This window comes from Poecile atricapillus, chromosome 4, assembly GCF_030490865.1.
Source record: "Poecile atricapillus isolate bPoeAtr1 chromosome 4, bPoeAtr1.hap1, whole genome shotgun sequence".
NCBI classification, from domain to species: Eukaryota; Metazoa; Chordata; class Aves; order Passeriformes; family Paridae; genus Poecile; species Poecile atricapillus.
This window is the reverse complement of record NC_081252.1, coordinates 18,472,031-18,491,556: the sequence shown is the minus strand read 5'-3', so window position 1 is coordinate 18,491,556 and position 19,526 is coordinate 18,472,031. Positions and strand designations below refer to the sequence as shown.

Sequence of the window (19,526 nt, the reverse complement as noted above, 5' to 3'; positions counted from 1 at the left end):
GGAAATACATCAGGGCCCAGTTCCTATTTCATTGATAATCTGCATTATAGATCTGACGTGGCTCATTTCCTACACACTGTTATATAGATTTTGTACAAGCCACTGCATAGATCAGCTTTCAGATGGACCAGTGCCTGTGGGAAGGGACTGCTGAGGACTTGCTCTTTCTGCTGATGAGCTCAGGTTTGATTTCTGAAGCAGTCTGGTGTGAAAAATACCAGGTATTACATGTAGCAGGAAGCCTTCAGGTAGTTCTGCCTTCCCAAAAGTAGCAAGTTTCAAAACAATTCCATGGAATTCCTTGTTCTTTTATATACAGTGGATGACAGTATACATGGACATCTACATGGGCATATTGCACAGGAAAGCAGAGAGAGTCTCCTGCTAACCAGCTTTAGTGACCTGGACAGTTTTTATAAACTCTGGATCCCTTATTGTCAGAAAGATTTGCATAAAATGTAGAACTGATCTGTCAAAAGCTGTTCCTAAAACATGCACAGTTAGTTTTACAGGCATAAAGTTGCCCTTCAGTGCACAGTGGCTGTTACTTGAAAAAGTAGCATGAAAAAAAGCTAGAGTAATTTTTATTAAAATCTTCCAGTTTTTACTGAAATGGGGTGTTTCAAGTAAAGAGGAAAAATTGAGCAGCAATAGTGAAATCAGTTGGGTGGTAGGTACATTTATACACAGCAATGTAAAGCAAATTCCAAACCAAAAATGAAGAAAATGTCTTTAAATCTTGATGTCTTCTACAATCAAACCAGGGGTTTGTAGCTTTTTTTTCTCCAAGAGATAATGAAATGTTTCAACAATAACTTCTATTTTTTATTTTAAGAGGCTTGCTTTGGAATTCAGATGCCTGTTGTTTTCCTCCCAAAATTCATCAACAAATTTCAATGAACAGAGTGCTTACTTTGAATGTAAAGGAGCTTGATGATTATGAAGCAGCTATTTAAAAACTGAATATTACATAGTGGTTTAGTAACAAAACCCCCATAGATTTTGTAGCTTCTGATGTGATGGCAGTTTTTATTTAATTAATTCAGGATACAAATTTTCTTCTCGAAAAAGAGAATTTGAACATGGAAACAGCTAGCATGCTAAAAAGAGAAAAAAAGAAAATATCTAAGACAATCCTGAGTATTTTGGGTGGTGGCTGGCTAGTAGCAGTTTGCTAGAAAATGTTATCTGACCTGTATTTTAAAATGAGATTTAAATAATTGATATAATGAGGGAGAATATTCAGTTACAGAAATAATTGCTTGGCACAGCTTTTAGAACAAAATTATTTAGTCCCAGTAAAAGGACTGCACCTTTAATCAGGGATCCTAATTTGATTTTTTAAATGGGTCTGTCGTTTGTCTGACAAGCCAAGTAACAAATGAGTTCTGAATTGTATGAACGGGTCCACACGTAGTCTGTGTCAGCCACTGCAGTGATGGACGGAAAGATGTAACAGTAAATAATAACAGGAAAGTCAGCAAACACATTGGGCTAGGCTGGCCATGTGCATGTGGCTCGCTTCTTGTGTCGGCTAGCTGTGGCTTCGTGTTTTGAGGCCAAAAAGCGTTTTTTTGATTGCAAAACATTCCAGTGTGATGTGCTGGTTTTGATCTGTCAAAAAGTTGTCTTTGGTCAATCAGACAAACCTTTTGGTTTGGTCTGTCTTGTTCCGAGGCTCTACCAACTAACTTGGAGAAGGTGGGAGTTCTGTGGATCTGACAGATGGTCAAACAAACAATTATTTCTTGTCTGATGGATAAAACTGATCAAATAAGGCAAACATTCAGCAAAGACTCCTCTTCCTGCTTTGGAAGCACCTCTTAAAGGTTTTCACACAATGCAGAGGGTCATGCTGTACTTTGTTCTTGTCAACAGTTTACAGGCAAAACCATGGAAAGAATCTATCACTTCAAATAATAAAGAAGAGTAAAAGAGTAGAATTCTTCTTAGAGGGTCTTTTTTTCCCTAAACTGTTTTTGTACATCTTTCTGTGTACATCTCTCTGTTTAATTAGAGGTGTGAAAATTTCAATTGTAGAGATCTTTTTACATGAGGGTGATTTTTGATCCTTCATTAAAGAAAAAAAATCAGCAGTAAATAGTATTTAAGAAAAATATGAAACTGGAATTTATAAATAGATTTGGATTTTTTGTCTTCTTCACCCAATTATAATAAAAAGGATGTTGCTTCTGTGCTTATGTGAGCAAACACGTGTTGTTGAAAGTCAATGTGTTGCTGTTCATGTAGCTCATACTGATTTAGCATTCTCTTTTTTCATGTCCCTTTTCTCCTTCTGGTTATTTCCTAGATTCAAAAACCTGCAATGAAGTTGACCTGGAAAACTCTGTAGATTGGGAAGTGAAGACAATTACTAGTGCTATGAAGCAGTATCTGCGGTAAGGCTGTCTCTTGTTTATTCGGTTATTTAGACTATAAATTATTATTTTAGTTCTTGTACACAGTGTGTTAAGCTGCTCTAGTTAGTTTTATTAGGTTTTGGAATAGGAGCTCATTTTGTACAAATACCATGCTAGTTATTTGTTTTGGGGAAAGCAAAATACTTTAGCGACCTTAATACTCATGTTCATATGAGACGGGCCCCCAAACACTTTGGTGTTAGACATAGAAGCATTTCACTGATGGTTCAGAAACCTGAAGTGTTATTAAACTTACTGAGAGTCATTACTGAAAATTAGCTAAGATTGTTAAAATTTCTTTCCTTTTTGTATTTGTGTGGTGGAATAAAAAGGGAGAAGGCTGTGAAATTTGTAATATTTTCCTCTTTTCCTTCTGACCCTGCTGTTCTGTGTGCAGTAGTAATAATATTTTGAGTGTTAAAATTTTTAAATAAGAATTAAAAATATTCAAATTGCTTTGCCAGTTCCTGATAAAGCTATTTTACTAAATTGCCTAAGTACATAAAATGTCGCTCCTTTGTGTATCTCTTGTGGTGGAGCACAAACAGTGTACTTCTAGTGTGCTACTTTTATTAAACAGAATATAATTACAACCACTGTCAATGAATGCTGCAGAAATATTGTAAGGATACAACTCTTACAGAGCATAGAAAAGAAAAAATAAAAAAGAAGTGCACACAATGAAGTATTTCTCCCCTACAGTATTTCCCATCTGAGTGTTTACTCCAGTATTTCATGAGCATCAGTAAAGTCAATAGAATAAATGGTTTTAACTCTGGTGGTGGTGGTTGTTGTTAGGACTTTAGTGTCTTTCCAGTAAGTCATTGACTTGTCATTCTTAGCATTTAAAAAGTGCTAATGAATAATGAATTGCACATACTTGTGTACAATCTTGGTGTTGAAACTGGAAAGGTATCTCATGATAGAGGCATCACTTCAGCTCATGGAAGGTGAATGGATGCATATAGTCTTATTTTCCTGATAATACCAAGTTTTCCTTTTGTTCTAGAAATCATTGAATTCAGGGGCCTTTGTAAAAAAGGTTGTTTCCAGTATGAGGATTATGCTACTGAATGTTAAAAAGGTTTCCTGTGTAGAGTAAATGCAGCTAGACGAAAATACAGTTAAATTTATGATGTCATCCCTGTTTTACAGAAGCCTTCCAGAGCCACTGATGACGTACGAGTTGCATGGAGAATTCATCCTTCCTGCCAGTAAATACATGACTGTAGTTCAAATAGAAATCTTTTGCTGTTGTGACCTCAGAAGCACTCTGCAAATGCAATTTCAGAAAAATGCTTCATCCCAGCAAAAATACAGGCACAAGAAATAATAAATGATTTAAGAATATGTTTTAATCAGTATTTAGTTCTAGTGTGTGTGTCACATATAATGTGACTGCCTAGCACAATTTTTACTTTTATGGAAAAACTCTTGGATAGCCAGTGTAAATGTGTATTCTTATTATCTTAATTGTATAATGATAAACATCTACTTAATCTGTGAATTTTTATTTTTTTTTGCCTTCCATTTATAAAGAGTAAGAAGCTTAGCAGAAGAAAGTACACTAATTTGAGCTCATTTGAGTCCTTAAAGCACAGCTGCCTGACCCTTGTTTTCAGTCCCTTACTAGCTCTGTATGCAGGCTGGCTTGAATGTTCTTCATATATTAGAAGAAAGGAAAGAGCAGGCCAGATAACTCTGTGGCAGTTCAAATACAGACTTGGAGAAGACACAACAGCATTTGTAGCTCAGTTGTGTGGTATCTAGTGTATACAGAATTTTTTTGGAAGAGGATAGACGGGAAACTGTGTAAGAAAATTTTTGGCAAAGTATCAAACAGATATTTAGCTGATTTTCTTTCCAGCCTGTAGCACTTCTGGCAAACTGTGGAAAGCAAAATTAAAATAAACTTTGAGACAATTGCTTTATCATCTTCAGATTGCTATAATGACTTTCCAGGACTGCAGAATGTGTTTTCTTCTGGTCCTTAATTCAAAATGAGAATTGCCATGCTAGCAGGCAAGCGCTTAAACAAAATTCGACATCCTTACCTACATAGTGAGTCTTCATGTTTGTATTGGAAAATGTTAAAATAATTTCTCTACTTCTGAAGTTTTGCCAGCAGTTTCTCACTTCATTTTTCTTTATTTTATAATCTCTTTCAGTAAAGGAATTCAGTTGAAGTTAGATGTTTGAGACAGTACAGCGTTCAAAAGTAGTAAACAGCTCAGTAAAGGAGTTGATACTGAGGAGGGAAATTGAATTAACATTGCAGATCTGAGTTATATACTCAAAAATAGGTAGTCAGTGTTGTTTCCTATGTTGGCTATAAAAAAACAACACTGGAAATAGCATGGAGTATCCTTTTCCCTGAAACTATTGGAGCCAAAATTAAAAGGTTTTCCTTCGATTTGTCCTCTTTATACGTATCAGTATAGATTGAAACTGTAGGAACTTTCACTGTATCTTGTAATTAAATTGTTTAGCTATTCTTTAATTAGAATTTGTGATTTCACATATATATAAAATACTCTCACTTTAAAGAAGGGCTGTTTTTTCTATGAGAATTTTGAGTAGCTCACCAGAAGTTAAATATTTTGCTTTTTGGTAGCCTTTTTTCTTGCAATCTGTGCAGGGGTGTTCACTACAAAAGAATAAAATACAGCCCTAAAATCTACAGCAATATGCAAAAAAAAAAAAAAATCTGAAGCAATATGCACTGAAGAAATATGGTGGTACTTTATAGGAAATACACTTATCAATCCAAGTTGCCTTAGAGAAAAATGGGACCTGATCAGTGGTCCTCATGTCGAAACTTCTTGCATTCAGAATAAATGGTAAAACTTTCTCATTCTGTATTTTATAGTAAGTATTACTATAGGAAATAGAAATACTTCCATTCCTCTTATTATAACCACTACTGAGATGTAATTTTGTGATTTAATGCTACTTGGAGAAGTTGGAAAATGGTTTATTTTCATCTTTTACAGGTTCTTGTTTTCATCTGTGTACAGTGAAAGCTGTAGGGGTCCAAATTATTCAATTTAGCATGCAACAGGGCAAAAAAAAAAACCAAAAACCTCTTTGCTTCTCTTTGCTTTATTTTTGTACTGTACTAGAGATGCCATTGTTATTCGGGATCTTTGTCATAGTATTCTCAGTAGGTTTTTCTGCGTGTTTATTCTTCGGTGTCTTCAGAGGTCATTAGGTTTTCTAAGCATTTGGATCTGCATGCAGTTTCCAATGCAAGGTAGCATAAATGCAGCATCATTAAGTGCACAGTACCAACAAAACTGAATTCTAATCATGAGGACAATCAGTTAATGATGCTGAAGTGGAAAGCAGTACAGTTCCTCTCTGTGGCGCCCGATAACATTGCTGCTCACCTTGCTGTGTATTTGTAAGCAGATGAGTCCAGTGCAGCAAAACAATAACTGCATCTGTCAGTCTCTAAAAATAGATGAACAAAGGCATCCTTTTGCAGGTGGATTGAAAGATAGGTTCTTAAAATAAGTAAATAAGTTGATAATTCTGGAACAATATTACTTGTGAAAACAAGCACATATGTTCCATGTTGCTATGTTTAGAGATACATAAGTGGTCAAGTGAAGTGTGTGCAGTATGTTTCCATGCAGGAGTGGGAGAAGGTTTGTGTTTATGTAAATCTTGTTTTAAGTTTTTTTTGAGATATTTATTTCTATATCCCATAGAAAGTGGGAGTCCTGAATCTCGAGTCAGTGCTGTTCACTTCTTGGTCCACAAACTCCCAGAAAAGAACAAGGAGATGCTGGAAATTTTGGTGAAACATTTAGCGAAGTGAGTGCTATGACCTGCTTTTCTACCTTGTCAGAATTCTTGTCTTTACCTTTTTTTAGCTACAGAGAGCTTTAGTGAAGTGTGGCTGGAGCTGAAGCCCATTTTGATGCTGTCATCCTCAACCCCAAGCACCAAACGTGCAAAAGCAGACAAGACATTTGACTCACGCTGTGCATATTTTGGCGGGAAAGACAGAAATCTAAGACGTTAATGAAGCCATAGAAGTATTTACTTTAGCAGTCCTGCCAGCAGCTGAGGGTTTGATTGAAGTGAGAAAGGGAACATTATACTTTCTTTTCACAAATTCTGGCAGAGGGAATAGTGGAGATCTGTTAGCAAATTTAAGTTGGTTTCACACTTGCCCTGGTCCAAGGCTAAGTGCATTTTATATATCTAAGTTCAGTAAGACACTGGTTTTGTTTCTAAGTTGCCAGTGGAAGAATGTCTTTTCAGTTTTCCAGAATTTAGTAAGACTTTATTTGACGAAACTTTGCACAAAACAGACTTCTAAAACATAGATTAAGGAAATGTAATGTTGTCATTTGTAGACTGCAGTTTCGAACAGCAATGGAAATTTTTCATAACCCATTTCCTGTTTTTTCCTTCAATTCTTTTCAAAAAGTGTTTCAAAGCATGCCAAGAGGAATCTAATGACTGTGGCAAACCTAGGAGTAGTATTTGGACCAACCTTAATGAGGCCACAGGAAGAAACTGTAGCAGCCATCATGGACCTGAAGTTTCAGAATATTGTCGTTGAAATCCTGATAGAAAATCATGAAAAGGTAAGTTTTGCTACGTTTTCATGTTTCTGAGCGTTGTCTGAAACAACCTGCTAGCTTTAATGGGGTTAAGCATGGAATGAGGCATGACATTAAACTAATAGTTTAATTCTTAAGAATATTCTCTATACACTGTATGCTTTTGGTTATTTATCCTTGATAATCATTCCTGTTCATAGGTAAACTGACGTTTTGGAGCGCATTTTTCCTGGCAGTGGTAGTGGTTCTGTGTGTATAGTACACCAGTAGATTTGGATTATGATATTTGCATTTGCTTTTTTTCTGAGCAAAAATGATACAGAACTGGAAAAGAGAAAGCTCAGGCTCAGTTTCTAGCTCTTCCACCAAGTACTTTGACCAGGGTCTGAATTCAGTGTTTTATGTCTTTGTTTTATCTCAGAATTCCCAGAGTAAAGAAGACTTTACTGTACTCTAAATTTTATGTGTAAAAAACATAATGAGAGAGCCAGGTATTAACACTTCCTTTGTTTTCAGCTGAATGTGTGTTATTTTAAGCCTTTGTATTTGAGGTAGTACTGAAAATAGAAGTTGTTGTTGCTGCTGTTACTAAAGTGCTTCACATGTACAAAGTACTGTCCAGGATATCCCTGCATGTAATCTGGGATCTGAAATTAAAAATAAAAATAGTAAAGAAGTCCTTTACTTTTCTCCTTATTTGGGTACTCCTTTGGGAGTCCCTTGTATCTAAGCTGACTTCTGTAACTGGATGTTTAAGGTTCTTTGTACTGGGAGATGGACAGCATCTCCCTAACTCTTACTGTCAAAAAAAAAGTGCTTTGGAACAATCCGAAATGTGCTTTTTCCTCTCTCCTTTCTTGAGTACTGAGAGCATTGAAATGGTTATTTCCTTTAAAGGTTAACAGTGCTGAAACTGGCTATTTAAGTCAAGTGTTATCTACTCTAAATAATACATGTCTCAGGTTTTTGTGACAATGTAATTACCCTCCCTCCCTGATTGATACAGGCTGGGCAAAGCTGCTGTTGGCATAGCTGTGTCCACATGGTGGGTTTTGTTGGCTTAGTTGACTCAGGGTGTAATGCTGTCCTCACACGCACACTGAGCAGATATGGTATTGTTCTGCTGGAAAAATACTGGGCTGCACATGTGGCTCAAGTTCCAAGCAATAAATATTCCAAGAGCTGTAAGCCACGGTATTAATTTTGGATCTTAGAAATGAAAGTAAACCATGCAGTTGAGCTCATGATTTTAAAGCTATTGAGGTGACCACACGAATTAAAGCTGAGAGAGAGCAAGCAGAGCCAGGGTGTTTTAATAACATGTGGAGGTTGAGTTGTGTTTATTCAAATCACCACAGATGAGCACCATCCTATTCTTATGCCAGCTCAGTCACATGTCTCTAAAGCTGGACATCAGTTTTACATTTGAAACATTAGTGGCCTTTCTTGCTCCTCTGAAAATGTGGAGAAGTAAGGAATGGAAAGTACATCAATATAATACTGCATCATTTTCCATAATTCCTCGGTTTTATGCTTCTTTAGAACTAGAAGGGTATAATTTTTTTTAAGGTATTTCTGTCATTTCACTGCCATTTCTAACAGTGAACTTGCCATCAGTGGTCTGCCTGCAGCAACCTCTCCCACACTAGAGCTGCTTCCAAATGTAAGGCAGCCCTGAGTGTGACCTCTGTGTGTTCATAACAAAGGCAGTGGAGAGGTGTGTTGAGGCATTACAAAAATTTTATTGTCAAACTGAGTATGCTGCTATTACAAGTGACCTTTCTTTGTTCAGAGCAGATCAAGGACCCACTTTTAAAGGCAAGCAAGGTTGTTGCCAGTCTAATATTTTTATATTGTTATTTTATATTTCTCTGTATTTCAGACTTACTGAGAGTCTTGCATTAGATATTTTTACTTATAGCCATAGTGAAGTCCTACAAAAAGTCACCGGCTGTGGGTTAAAATATTTCAAAATATTTTGTTCAGCCACTACTCCAACTCTGGTAGCTTTTGGCAGCTTCTGCTGATAGGAGGCAAGTTTGGAATTGTAGGAGTGTGACGGAGTCAAGATGGAGCTGCACTGACCCTTCACACTCAGTGCATATGTAATTTCCAGCTCTGGTACTCTGCAGAGAGGCATTTCTTTTCCCCTGTAGCAAAGGAAATGACCAACAAACTCTCCAACTGTAGAAGCAGTAGCCATCAGTGTTTTTGGTACAAATACAATAACCTAGTAGGCAAAATGGGAAAAAATGGTTAGGATTCCTCAAATATTTCAAAATTCCATCAATGTCCATGTCTTTTGTGGCTTTATTGAACAAGATTCACTGTTCATTTTTAGGAGACATAATTGGGTTACTGGCTTTGAAATACTGGTGCAGTCATTTCAGTATCATCACTTTTCTGGGCTCAAAGTAGAGAATTTGTGTGCAGTTAATGTGTGGAAACCTGAACACAATGACTTGCCCTAAGATGAGAGTATCATGCTTAGTGAATAACCTGGGTTTGTTTGGTTTTGGGTTTTTTAAACCTTTGTTGATATGTACATTTATTTCCTGCTGGCTAGAAACCAGTCAGTACCACTTCCCCCTTGTTTATGGGCTGCATATGTATATCTAATCCATGTCTGTGAACCAATTACAGTGTGTTGAAGAGGGGATGTTTTGCAAAACGCTGAGATTGGAACACTAGACAGTACAGCCTGATGTGTTGCTTAAGTGGCTCTAGAATTACATAATAAGTAAGAGTAGGAAGGGATAGAGGAGCATCAGAGACCAAATTGTTTAGCTTTTTTCAGTTCTAGACAAGTTTCTACTAGGCAGGGTATTTCACGGTGCCCACTCAGAAGGTGAGCTGTATAAGTAGATCTCTGCTTTGAAAGAAAAAGACAAAAAGTAGACCCAAGCTGAGATATTTTACTCAGGACCCTCAGAACCACCTGCTGTGGAAGCAAGGACAATCCAGAGGATAATTAGAGCCATAAAATGTCTTGCTTTGCTTCTGTCCTATGGCTATAGGGGAAGGATAGTGAGATTTTGTGTCCTGTATCTTTCTCTTCACCAAAAAAGCATCAAGAAATTAATGTTTGTGTCTCATCATTATGTTTATTTTGCTTTGAGGTAACAAGCTCAGGAGCTGACTGCAGCTGTGCTTGTGCAGTGCCTGGAACAATCTTGGCCTTTAGGTAATCTCCTAATGAAATGTCTTAGTCAACTTGGCCCAGAAAGAAAGGTTTTGATTTCTCTTCTTTGTCTCCTCCAAATGAGTTTCAAGTCTTTCAATTAATTTTTTTCTTCCAGTGGGCTTAATAGATTGGAAATCTTGGACATTACAGCTCTTCTGATCTTTTTTCTGACTTGTGGTGAGGAAGAAGTGTGGTCCATGCCATGGCAGCATGAAGAGCTTGCAGATGTTTATCTTTCTGTTTGTTAAAATGTTTTGGCATGTTGTTGGAGTGAATGTCACTATTCAAAGGGGTTATTTATTTGCCATTTAGAGATGCCTCAGTGGTAATGCGAGCCATTTTGGTTTCTCAATTCCCTGAACATTATTTTAAGAAGGAAAAAAAAGGCACCAGGATAAAAAAAGCCTAAGAAATGTAAGAAGATGAGGGAGGAGGTTGGAATAAAAATCTCAGTGGGACTGGAATATTTAAACCAGTGTGTGGGGGAGGAAAGAATAGTGAGTACAAATAGCAAGATTATAAAAACAGAAAGATGAAAATTACAATGAAAGAAAATTAGAAGGAAAAAAGCAAGGGGCTAGACAGAAGTTCCTTCTGGAGACTGGAAGGCCAGAATCTGAGGAAAGGGAATGGGCTTCGTAAAAGATACCCTTTTCTTAAATTCAAACCACCTATGGGCAAAATTATCTCAAAGACAATCATGCTGAAAAGCTCAGTAGTTCTTATTTATAGGGCAGATACCTTTTTTTTTTATCAATCTTTCTATAATGGGGTAAGATTTTTACATATTTTAGACAAAAAGTCTTTGGCTTAGCTTTAATTTGTTCAGAACAGTTTTAAGGGGAATTTTTTTTAATGAAATACTGTTTTTTTTGTACTTTGGGGACTTTCATGATTTCTTTTTTAAACTAAAAAGGGAAGAGAAGAATTTAATACTACTGAGCTCTTAAGCCAACATCAGCCTCATGTAGTAATCCTTGAAAAATCTTGTCTTAAAACGTATTACAGTGCATAATACATGCAATATTCGTGAGACAGAAGGAATGGAAGTGGGTGAAGTCAGTTGTTTGTTTTAGAGCATGAAGCAGCAGTCTCCCCTTGGCAATCCAGCTGTTCTATTGCAGGTAAATGCTTTAGGGTGGAATGCCATGCCACCATGTAAATTTAAGACTGTGTTTTGGCAGCAGAGCAGATCTTTTGAAGGCCCACTGAAGGGACACATGAGAAGTACTAAAGTGGGCATGTTTCAGCTTTCCTGTTGCTTTGCCTTTGGCTGCAAAGGAGGACCAAGAGGCAATGCAGTGTAATTATGGTGGTTTGCTGTGGTACAGCAATTTGAAACCTCCACAAGCTGAATGTTTCTCAAGTCAACAAATGTTGGACTTGGAGGAGGGAAAAAATGACATTAAAACATCTCCATTAGCACAGAGTTTGTGGTAAAAACAGGTGAGGGTATTCAGGAGGGTATTCAGCACGTGCTTAACTTGAGGCATGTAACTAATCAGAAGTGTCATTTAAACTGCTCCTGAACTTTATTCTAATTGCATTCCTTAATCATTAGCTGAGTCTCAAGCAGAAGGGGCAACAGACACAACAAAGAAATTCTGGTAGGAGCCAGAGCAGCTCTTTTGTTCCACTGTAGTGTGAGTGAGTCTTTAAATCCTTTCTCTGCCCTGTGGATAGCAGAAAGCCCTTCTGTGTGAGACACACATGTGATGGTAAATTGACTGCAATTTTTTTTTTTTTTTTTGTTTAAAAGACTTCAGTTTTCTGAATGTGGTCTATGCATAGTAAGAAGACTGAATATCAAATCTCTGCGCACATTTGTGACTGCAGTTGATGATATTAGAAGCAGTCTGGATCAATACCTGGATTAGTATGCTGCTAGACTGGTCTAAGAGAAACAAAACATGCACTGTGAGAAAAGAGATTATATTAATAAAGAAAATCGAAACAAAAGTTGTGATCTCAGGAGTGGAAGAGACCTGCTGAGATGCTGTACTACAAATACATGGTACCTAGTACATAGATTTCTGACTTCTTGATTTGCCTACCTTATTTATAGTTAATTTGGGGAAACTTCCCTCTACTTCATACAAAGTTTCGAAGTGATAGATATCTTCTGCTGCCCACAGGCAATGTTCCTAAGTAAAGGACGATAAAGGAGTAGAATTCAGCTGACTAATATTTGCTTCTTGGTCTTGATGGTCAGGGTGCTGTGCTTGCATGTGTGGAGGAGGAGGCAAGGGAGAAGTCCTTATGGAGACTGCTGAAATGGATGTTCTTAAGTAAAATCTTGCTAGTAAAAGAAAATAGTCTATAAAATATTGCAAGTGGCATGAAGAGGGGGACAAGTTATTATGCTTCTTAAAAGTTTAAAAAGTAAATTCTTATGGAGAAACTGTGTGACATCATGTTTTCTGTATGTACTCTTTAGAATTCCAATAAGCTTTTGCCTTACCAGGAGTGCTAGTGTATTTCAAACCATTAAACAGATTTTTGTATTAAAAATATGTGGCAGTCAGCTGAAAATACTTTTATTTCCAATATTTTCAAGTGCATGCTACTTGCACTAATAAACTATCAATATTTTATTTGGACATACAGTAGAACAGTCAGTGTGTTCTTTGCTTACAAAGAGCCTATGGTCATAATGCAAGGTAAAAAAAGTATTTTAACAAAGACAATGAGCAGAAAATACTCAAAAAAGCAGTGATGGTATAAATCCTTGTAAAGGCAGCAAGGATATCTGTGAAAAAGAAAATCCTGGCGAGGCTGTGTAGTTGGCTATGGTTGGAACCATGTCATTTGCAATGATCTTGAAGATCGTAATTTTATTCTGATGCTTTGCTTGATGACAGTGTGGTGGGGGTCAAATGTGGGGTTTTATCCTCAATTAATTATATTATCTGTTCATAAAATCTGCAGTAGAAAAGATATGTATATATGTGGTGTTTTTGTCTATATATGCACATGTATATATATGTTTATATATTTATTACAAAGGAAGGGGAGATCAATGTTACCTAGGCTGTGTTTGGCCATAGTTGTTGTTTTTTATGGGTCTTGACTTAGTTTTCCAAATGCCATCTTTCATGCTCTTGGGACTTCTCACACTCTTTATAAAAGAAAATGCATGCAAACATTCTCCTTCTGCATTGTTTTCCTTTGAGGAGTTTGTCATGCATTAGAAATCAAGGTAATTAGATTGACTGTTCAGTCCTTCAATTTTAAGGCATTTCTCTGCTATTTTAAGTAGTTTCTGTAACTAAACAAGATACACTGTTATGTGTAACAGGGAAGGATAACCTTTTTAGAATACTCTCCTTGGTGTGAGTCGTAGCAGGTGAGCACAGAAGTGAACGTGCTGTTCCTTGCTGGTGCAGTGGACAAACGTGGAGGTATCCCCAGCCTGGTGTGTGGTTAACTCGCATTTCCCTCCACGGCTAAAATGGATAGGTTGATAGCAGTGAATGGGCTGCCATCAGGAGTGTTCTTCTCATGACTTGTTAAAAGGTGGAGCGCTATGTGATACGGTGGAAGCTGCAGCCTTTGTGTCAGGAGTGCTTCTTTTAGAAGGGCTGACTCAACAAACTCATAATTCGTGAGCAATCAAAGGACACGCGTTTTTAACCTTGGTATGGTTTTCTTTTTTTCCCCCCTCCTTCTCAGCTTTCTCCAGACTGTAGTGTTGTGTTTTGCAGGCTTTTTAGTTTATTCATTACATCTCAAAACTTGAACTACACAGTTCAAGGCAATCAGGGCAAATGAGTGACTATTAGAGTCTACTGATACGTCAGGTCTGTCTGAAACTTCCCTGTCTGAAATTTCCAATCCAGATCTGTAGTTGTTCTTGTATAAGAAGAGCAGATAGCAGATGTTCCAGTCAGAAGGAGATTGAGACTCACAGTGTCCACAAATCCCTATAAGCAATGTTTCATTTAGTTAGGGGTGGTCTGGCTGCCAGGCAGATGGGCTCGGCAAATGATATCTTTGCAATGAAGAAAAGGCTGTCTTGGATGGATTCAATTGTAATTTATTTATTTAGAGAGCTTTGTGGTTTGGCTCACGGCCAAGGATATTTCCTGTTTCTCATTTTGACTTATACCTGGTTACTTTCCAGGCTGCATCCAATGTTGCACTGTAATTCAGCCGTGTGTGCCAGGCAGCATCAAGAGCATTATTGATGCTTTCTGGTTGGTGGCCCTCTAGAGACTGAGCCACAGGTAGTTTTCAGCTCTGGATCTGATTCTACCCCCCCAGCCCCCAATATAATGATTGTAAATAATGTATAAAGGTATTTTGTGGTTTGTAGTGGAATTCAATCCTCAAAATCCAAAGCCTCAGAAAATCTATGTCTTGTGCAATCTCACAGAGAGTAGTTCACAGCATGTCATATTTTACAGTGTGTAAATGTTGAAGTGCAAAAGTCAGGATAACTAATTTGAGGCAGGCACACCTGGAGTGGACACGATGATAACCTTTGGGAGGTAAGCTATTTAAGAATTCTGATGAAGTTGTTGATATTTTTTCTTGGAGAATTTTGCAAACATTTTAAAAATACTGAATATGAATTTTAGAAGTAATCAACTTTAATTGTATTTTACGCATTGAATACAGATTCTGTTTAGATACCAAGAATTCCTAGTGCATGTAGTTTTTATTTATTGAATTGTGGTTTTGAACAAGAAAAAGAAATAGATAATTTTGACTAAAACCAGGAATGAAGCATGTTGATCTAGCATTGTCCATAGTAAAGTAAAAATGTGAACCAGTAAGAAACTACAATAACAAAGGATCATTTTTTAAAAGATTTCAGTACTCTGGAAGTTTTATAAAATTGGTAGAATTGGTGCAGAAATCAGTTTTGAAATAAAACTTTTGTCCTAGCTCTCTAGAAGTTGATATTTTGTAACTTCTGTTATGATTAAACTTTTAATAAGTCAAATTAGCTTCTGTAATCCCTTCAAATAGGGAATAAAACCCCCTATATTTCATGTTATTGAATGTGGTTTTTACTGTTAAAAAATGGATTACAATTAGTGTACAATTAGTGGTTAGTAGTTATAATTAGCAGCTGAACTACTGTAGTAGTGTTTTAGGATGCTTATTTTCACCTTGCAATTTCTGAAATGCTTATATCTACAGAAAAATTGTAATTTGACATAAAAGACATTGTTGCTTTGGTTTCAGAAAATGGCAAAAAGCAGGATATGACCACTGTCTTCATTACCCTATGAGGAAAAAAAATTTAAAATTTATCTGAGTTAAGAGCACACTGTGAACCACAAAGACAGTTGGCCTTTCTTTTAGTCTCTAATATAAATTTTTTGTGTCTCTAATATAAATATATAATTTTTGGTTTTGTGCAGATTGCTGTGTTTAACCTGAATTGGGCTTGCATTACATTGAAAAGAAGCTAAGTCAAAGAAAGACCATGGTGATAAGCTCCTGTTGCACTATCCCATTAATTGCTAATGTATCAGATATTCTTTGACCAGCATCTATTATAGCCAGTTGTCATGGAAATGCAGGGGTACCATAGGGGTAAAATGTGCAAGGGGAGAGCAGTATATGTGCCATAGCTGGATGGTATTTTATATTACTCAGTGAACATTAGTGGAAGTATCTGTGTTTGTATCTTTTATTTAACAATGGCAAATCACATTGGCATTGAAGGGAAATTGCCCAGATAGAAACTTATATTGTGCTTCTCTTGAGAAATACTCTCTACAACGTATGAATCTATTAGTGGAGCCTATCCTGCTAGTGGAATTCCAGAGAATTTGGAATGACCTTGCATGTTCTAGCTTCCTTTGCATTACACAGTGACTTCTGGTGCTTTGGTTTGTGTTTGTGTATTCCAAGGAGACAGATGCATGTTCTGGGTGGTTGGTGTAATGAGAGTGATAGGGGCTTTGTCTTGCAACAAAATCATGGCACAGCTTTAAGCTGATTTTTTATAAGTTTGTCCTCATTAGCTCTATTACTAAGCCTCCAGTTTTTTCTCCCCTCTTTTTCATCCCACTCTGTCCTTGCTGTTTGCTTCCCACTGATTTTTAGAGGAAATTTTAATTACCCCAGTGAAACAAAGCAGACAGAGATGACCTGATGGCTGGGTCTATTCCTAAAGTGATTCCTGGCAAACATACTGAAATTCATTAATTAGTTCTGCTTGAGACCAGAATGAACAGATCAGTATTCTCTTGTAGAACAGAATCTAATCTACATTTCCATGTACAGCTATACATCTAGTCATAAACTTGTGGAATAGGCCAAATTAAATCCTCCCAGCCATGGGTTTTTTTGAATATCTAAAATAAGCTCTCGTGAGATTTCAGGATCTAGAGTCCAACACTGTTGTTGCAGATTAAGGGGAATCTGGCAAAATTCCTTGGGCTGCTGCCATGTGGATCTGCTGGTAGAATACAGTGTGATAATATGTTGAATTTGGCTCATTACTCTCAAGAAACGCTGCCATAGGCTTTGTGGGACACAGATTTAGGAATTGGAATGGTTATACGTAGGGATGATCTTGGGCTCACTGCTCTAGACAGAGCTGTTATTAGTGCTGTATGCCCAAGATGGTTTGTGGTTTGTTTAGCCTTGTAAAGCATCCATTTTATACTCCTACATAGAGAGAAATAGGTCAGACTTACCAGAGTTTTAAATTGCTCCACTAGAGCTTCATCTTTTCTGTTGTAACTTTTACACTGCAGATTCAGAGATTCATCCTCTGTTTCATTCAGTGTGTACTTTGAAATTCTGCTTTCATATAAGATCAGACTTAAAGAGCCATTTACTGTATTGGACTAACTGGGACTGACTGAGGGATTTGTTGCTGGATTAAAATTTTGAGTGCTACATATATTAGTCTTCTCCCAAGTGTAAATTGTTACACTTAGCTTCAGAGTTTACTCCCAGGTAGGTCAATAGCAGGATGCTAGTGCTTTTGAGAACTAAATTGTAGGGAACTGATAGTCTCGAAAACCACAGTCTCAAAACGTGTTAATGCTGGACGTGACCATGAAATCTTTAAACTTTGAGGTTGGCTAAGTATATTTTTATCACTTCTAGAATGATGTAATTCAATGAGCATACTTCACTCTTTATTACAGGAATCAGTCTAAGCTGTGATGACTTCTGCAGTCTAGATGAGTGATAGTGGTAGATCTGACTTTAAAGGGAGCGTGGCTTTTTGAATAGCAGAACAATCATCTCTTAAATAGCACATTCCAATCTGTTTTTCCTTAGGAGAGTTTCCCTCCAGTTGGATATGTATGGTTGCCTTGCCATGCATCTGACAACACCTGCTTCTAGTGCAGGGCTTGCTCCTGAACTTGCTCCCAGGCTTTTGTGCAAGTCAGGCAGCACACAGCGCTGCTGGGGCCATTTCAGGTGCTCGTATTGTGTGTGTGATGTCGAATTCAGTTCTCTGTGTGCATGCATTGGGCTTCTGACAGCAGGTCACTCACAGCTGGCATATTTTATTAGCCATGAAACATTTATACTTCAGTGATGTTTAAATAGTTAATAAGGTTAGAAGGAAATTTGAATAAAACCAAAACCAACTTTTTTCCCCACAGCTTAAATAAAGCAGGTCTCCATCCCCTCATTCTCAGGCAGACCAGGCTTCTGTCAGTGCAGGATTAAAATATCCAAGTCATGATGAAACACATTTGTCTATATAAGTGAAAATAAGGCAGGAAAGGTAAGCTGAATGCTGTATGTGCACTTCTGAAGATGGAGGTTGATGTTCTGCTTGGTTTTCAGATGCTCTTTGCAAAACTGTAGTATGAGCTGAGGCTTTTGCCTGCAACAGAAAGAGATTGCTGCTGCTCAAAAATGTCTAGTTAGGGATGAACTAGATTTTATTTTCCTACTAAGAAGACCAAAAAAGATACCAAAGTAGGGATGAACGCAACCATGAGCTGCTTGAAAGAGCAGTCTTTTTTTCTTTTGCCTTTGTGACTCTTAGTTTCTCATGCTAATAGTTTTGGAAGAGTATATTGCAATATTTGTGAGAGACAAGTGAAAAACACTGAAGAACTTCTCTGCTACCTGTGCAAGTCACCTAGAAGTATACAAGAAAGCTCATCTCTTACGAAGTACTCCTGGGAAATACTTGTTCTTCTCACCAACCATCATTAATTTTAGCAGAGATCCGTAGAGAAGCCTGTAGCAATAAACACAGCTGTGGAATGTGACATAGTAAACAACATGCTGAAACCTCTTGGCAGAGTTGTTTGCCAGAGAGCCCAAATGCAATGCTTAGTCCATGGAAAAGATGGCATTTCAAGTTTTGGTACCTTTGAATATTGCAGAAGCAAATATTTATCCCTAAACCTGCTCAATCTAGCCTTGTATTTACACATAAGGGGGCAGTGTGGTACTGTTAGCCAAGTGCCATGGAGGTGCGCGTTAGATTTCACTATTATATATTGCATCATGTTTTAAGAAATGGCTTTAGAACTCTGAGCACAACTAGAGCTTTGTCACTGCCTGAGAGTGCTGCTTTGTCTGCGCTGGGGAGAACCAGGTTGGACAGCTTCCTCTCTTCTTTGTAAACATTTTGTTTTTAGAGAGTGGCAATTTTGGCGCTCTCTCGTAGTCCCTTGTTCGTAGGCATGTGGAGGGGGAGACAGTTTTCCTAATGCTGGGATGGGGAACTTCAAATTACAGCATTTTTACCTCACCCATGGCAGCATTCACTTACTGGGAAGGAAGGTAATGTTTCCACTGGATCTTTCCTGTGTGCACCATGCATGGGTTTCTGTGGCCTACTGCTGCCCAGTTTTTGGAATATGATTCCACTGTTTTTGTGGAGTATGTGCTCTCCTGATTATTTTGTACCAGCACAGTCTTTTACCTGCCAGTACAAAAGTGATGATTAAGTGGCTATAAGTCAATGCATGGAATCCTGGGTCATCTTTCTACACGTTAATATTTAAGGTTAGCAGGCCAGGATATGATGGCATTTAGGGTTTCTATTACTTTAACACTGTGTTTTGAGTGCCTTACTGCAGGATGCTTATGGTATTATTTCTCACCTGTCTGACTTTTAGTGTCATACTGCACCTGGCACATTTATTATCCAAAAATGTTATCTGTGTTGTCCTGTTATAGTTTCTGCATGAATTTCTACTTCATAAAAAGCTTCCCCTTCAAATATTGACTACAGCTCTCTTCTTTACCACGTATCCTCATACTCAATATTATAAAGTTGCAGAGTACGAGAACATCACACACTGTTTCATTATGTCTTGTTATATCACTGTGTTGCATTGCTGTGAGGTGCTGTACAGACACAGGAGTTTTCTTACACAGCTCTTGTTTGTGTTTTTC

At 37.4% G+C, this 19,526-nt stretch overlaps 1 protein-coding gene across 4 annotated transcripts in view; it reads left to right on the top strand.

Annotated features, from left to right (window-relative positions):
• ARHGAP10 (Rho GTPase activating protein 10) overlaps positions 1 to 19,526 on the top strand; it is a 352,903-nt gene that overhangs the window by 83,343 nt on the left and 250,034 nt on the right. For all 4 annotated transcript variants that reach the window (XR_009277693.1, XR_009277692.1, XR_009277694.1 and 1 more), the window contains exons 15-18: positions 2,312 to 2,399; positions 3,576 to 3,634; positions 6,134 to 6,239; positions 6,862 to 7,021. Coding sequence is in view for 1 of the 4 variants with exons in the window: in XM_058839199.1 (XP_058695182.1) it covers positions 2,312 to 2,399; positions 3,576 to 3,634; positions 6,134 to 6,239; positions 6,862 to 7,021 (413 nt within the window). In the remaining 3 variants the exon portion in view is untranslated. The remainder of the gene's footprint in view (positions 1 to 2,311; positions 2,400 to 3,575; positions 3,635 to 6,133; positions 6,240 to 6,861; positions 7,022 to 19,526) is intronic.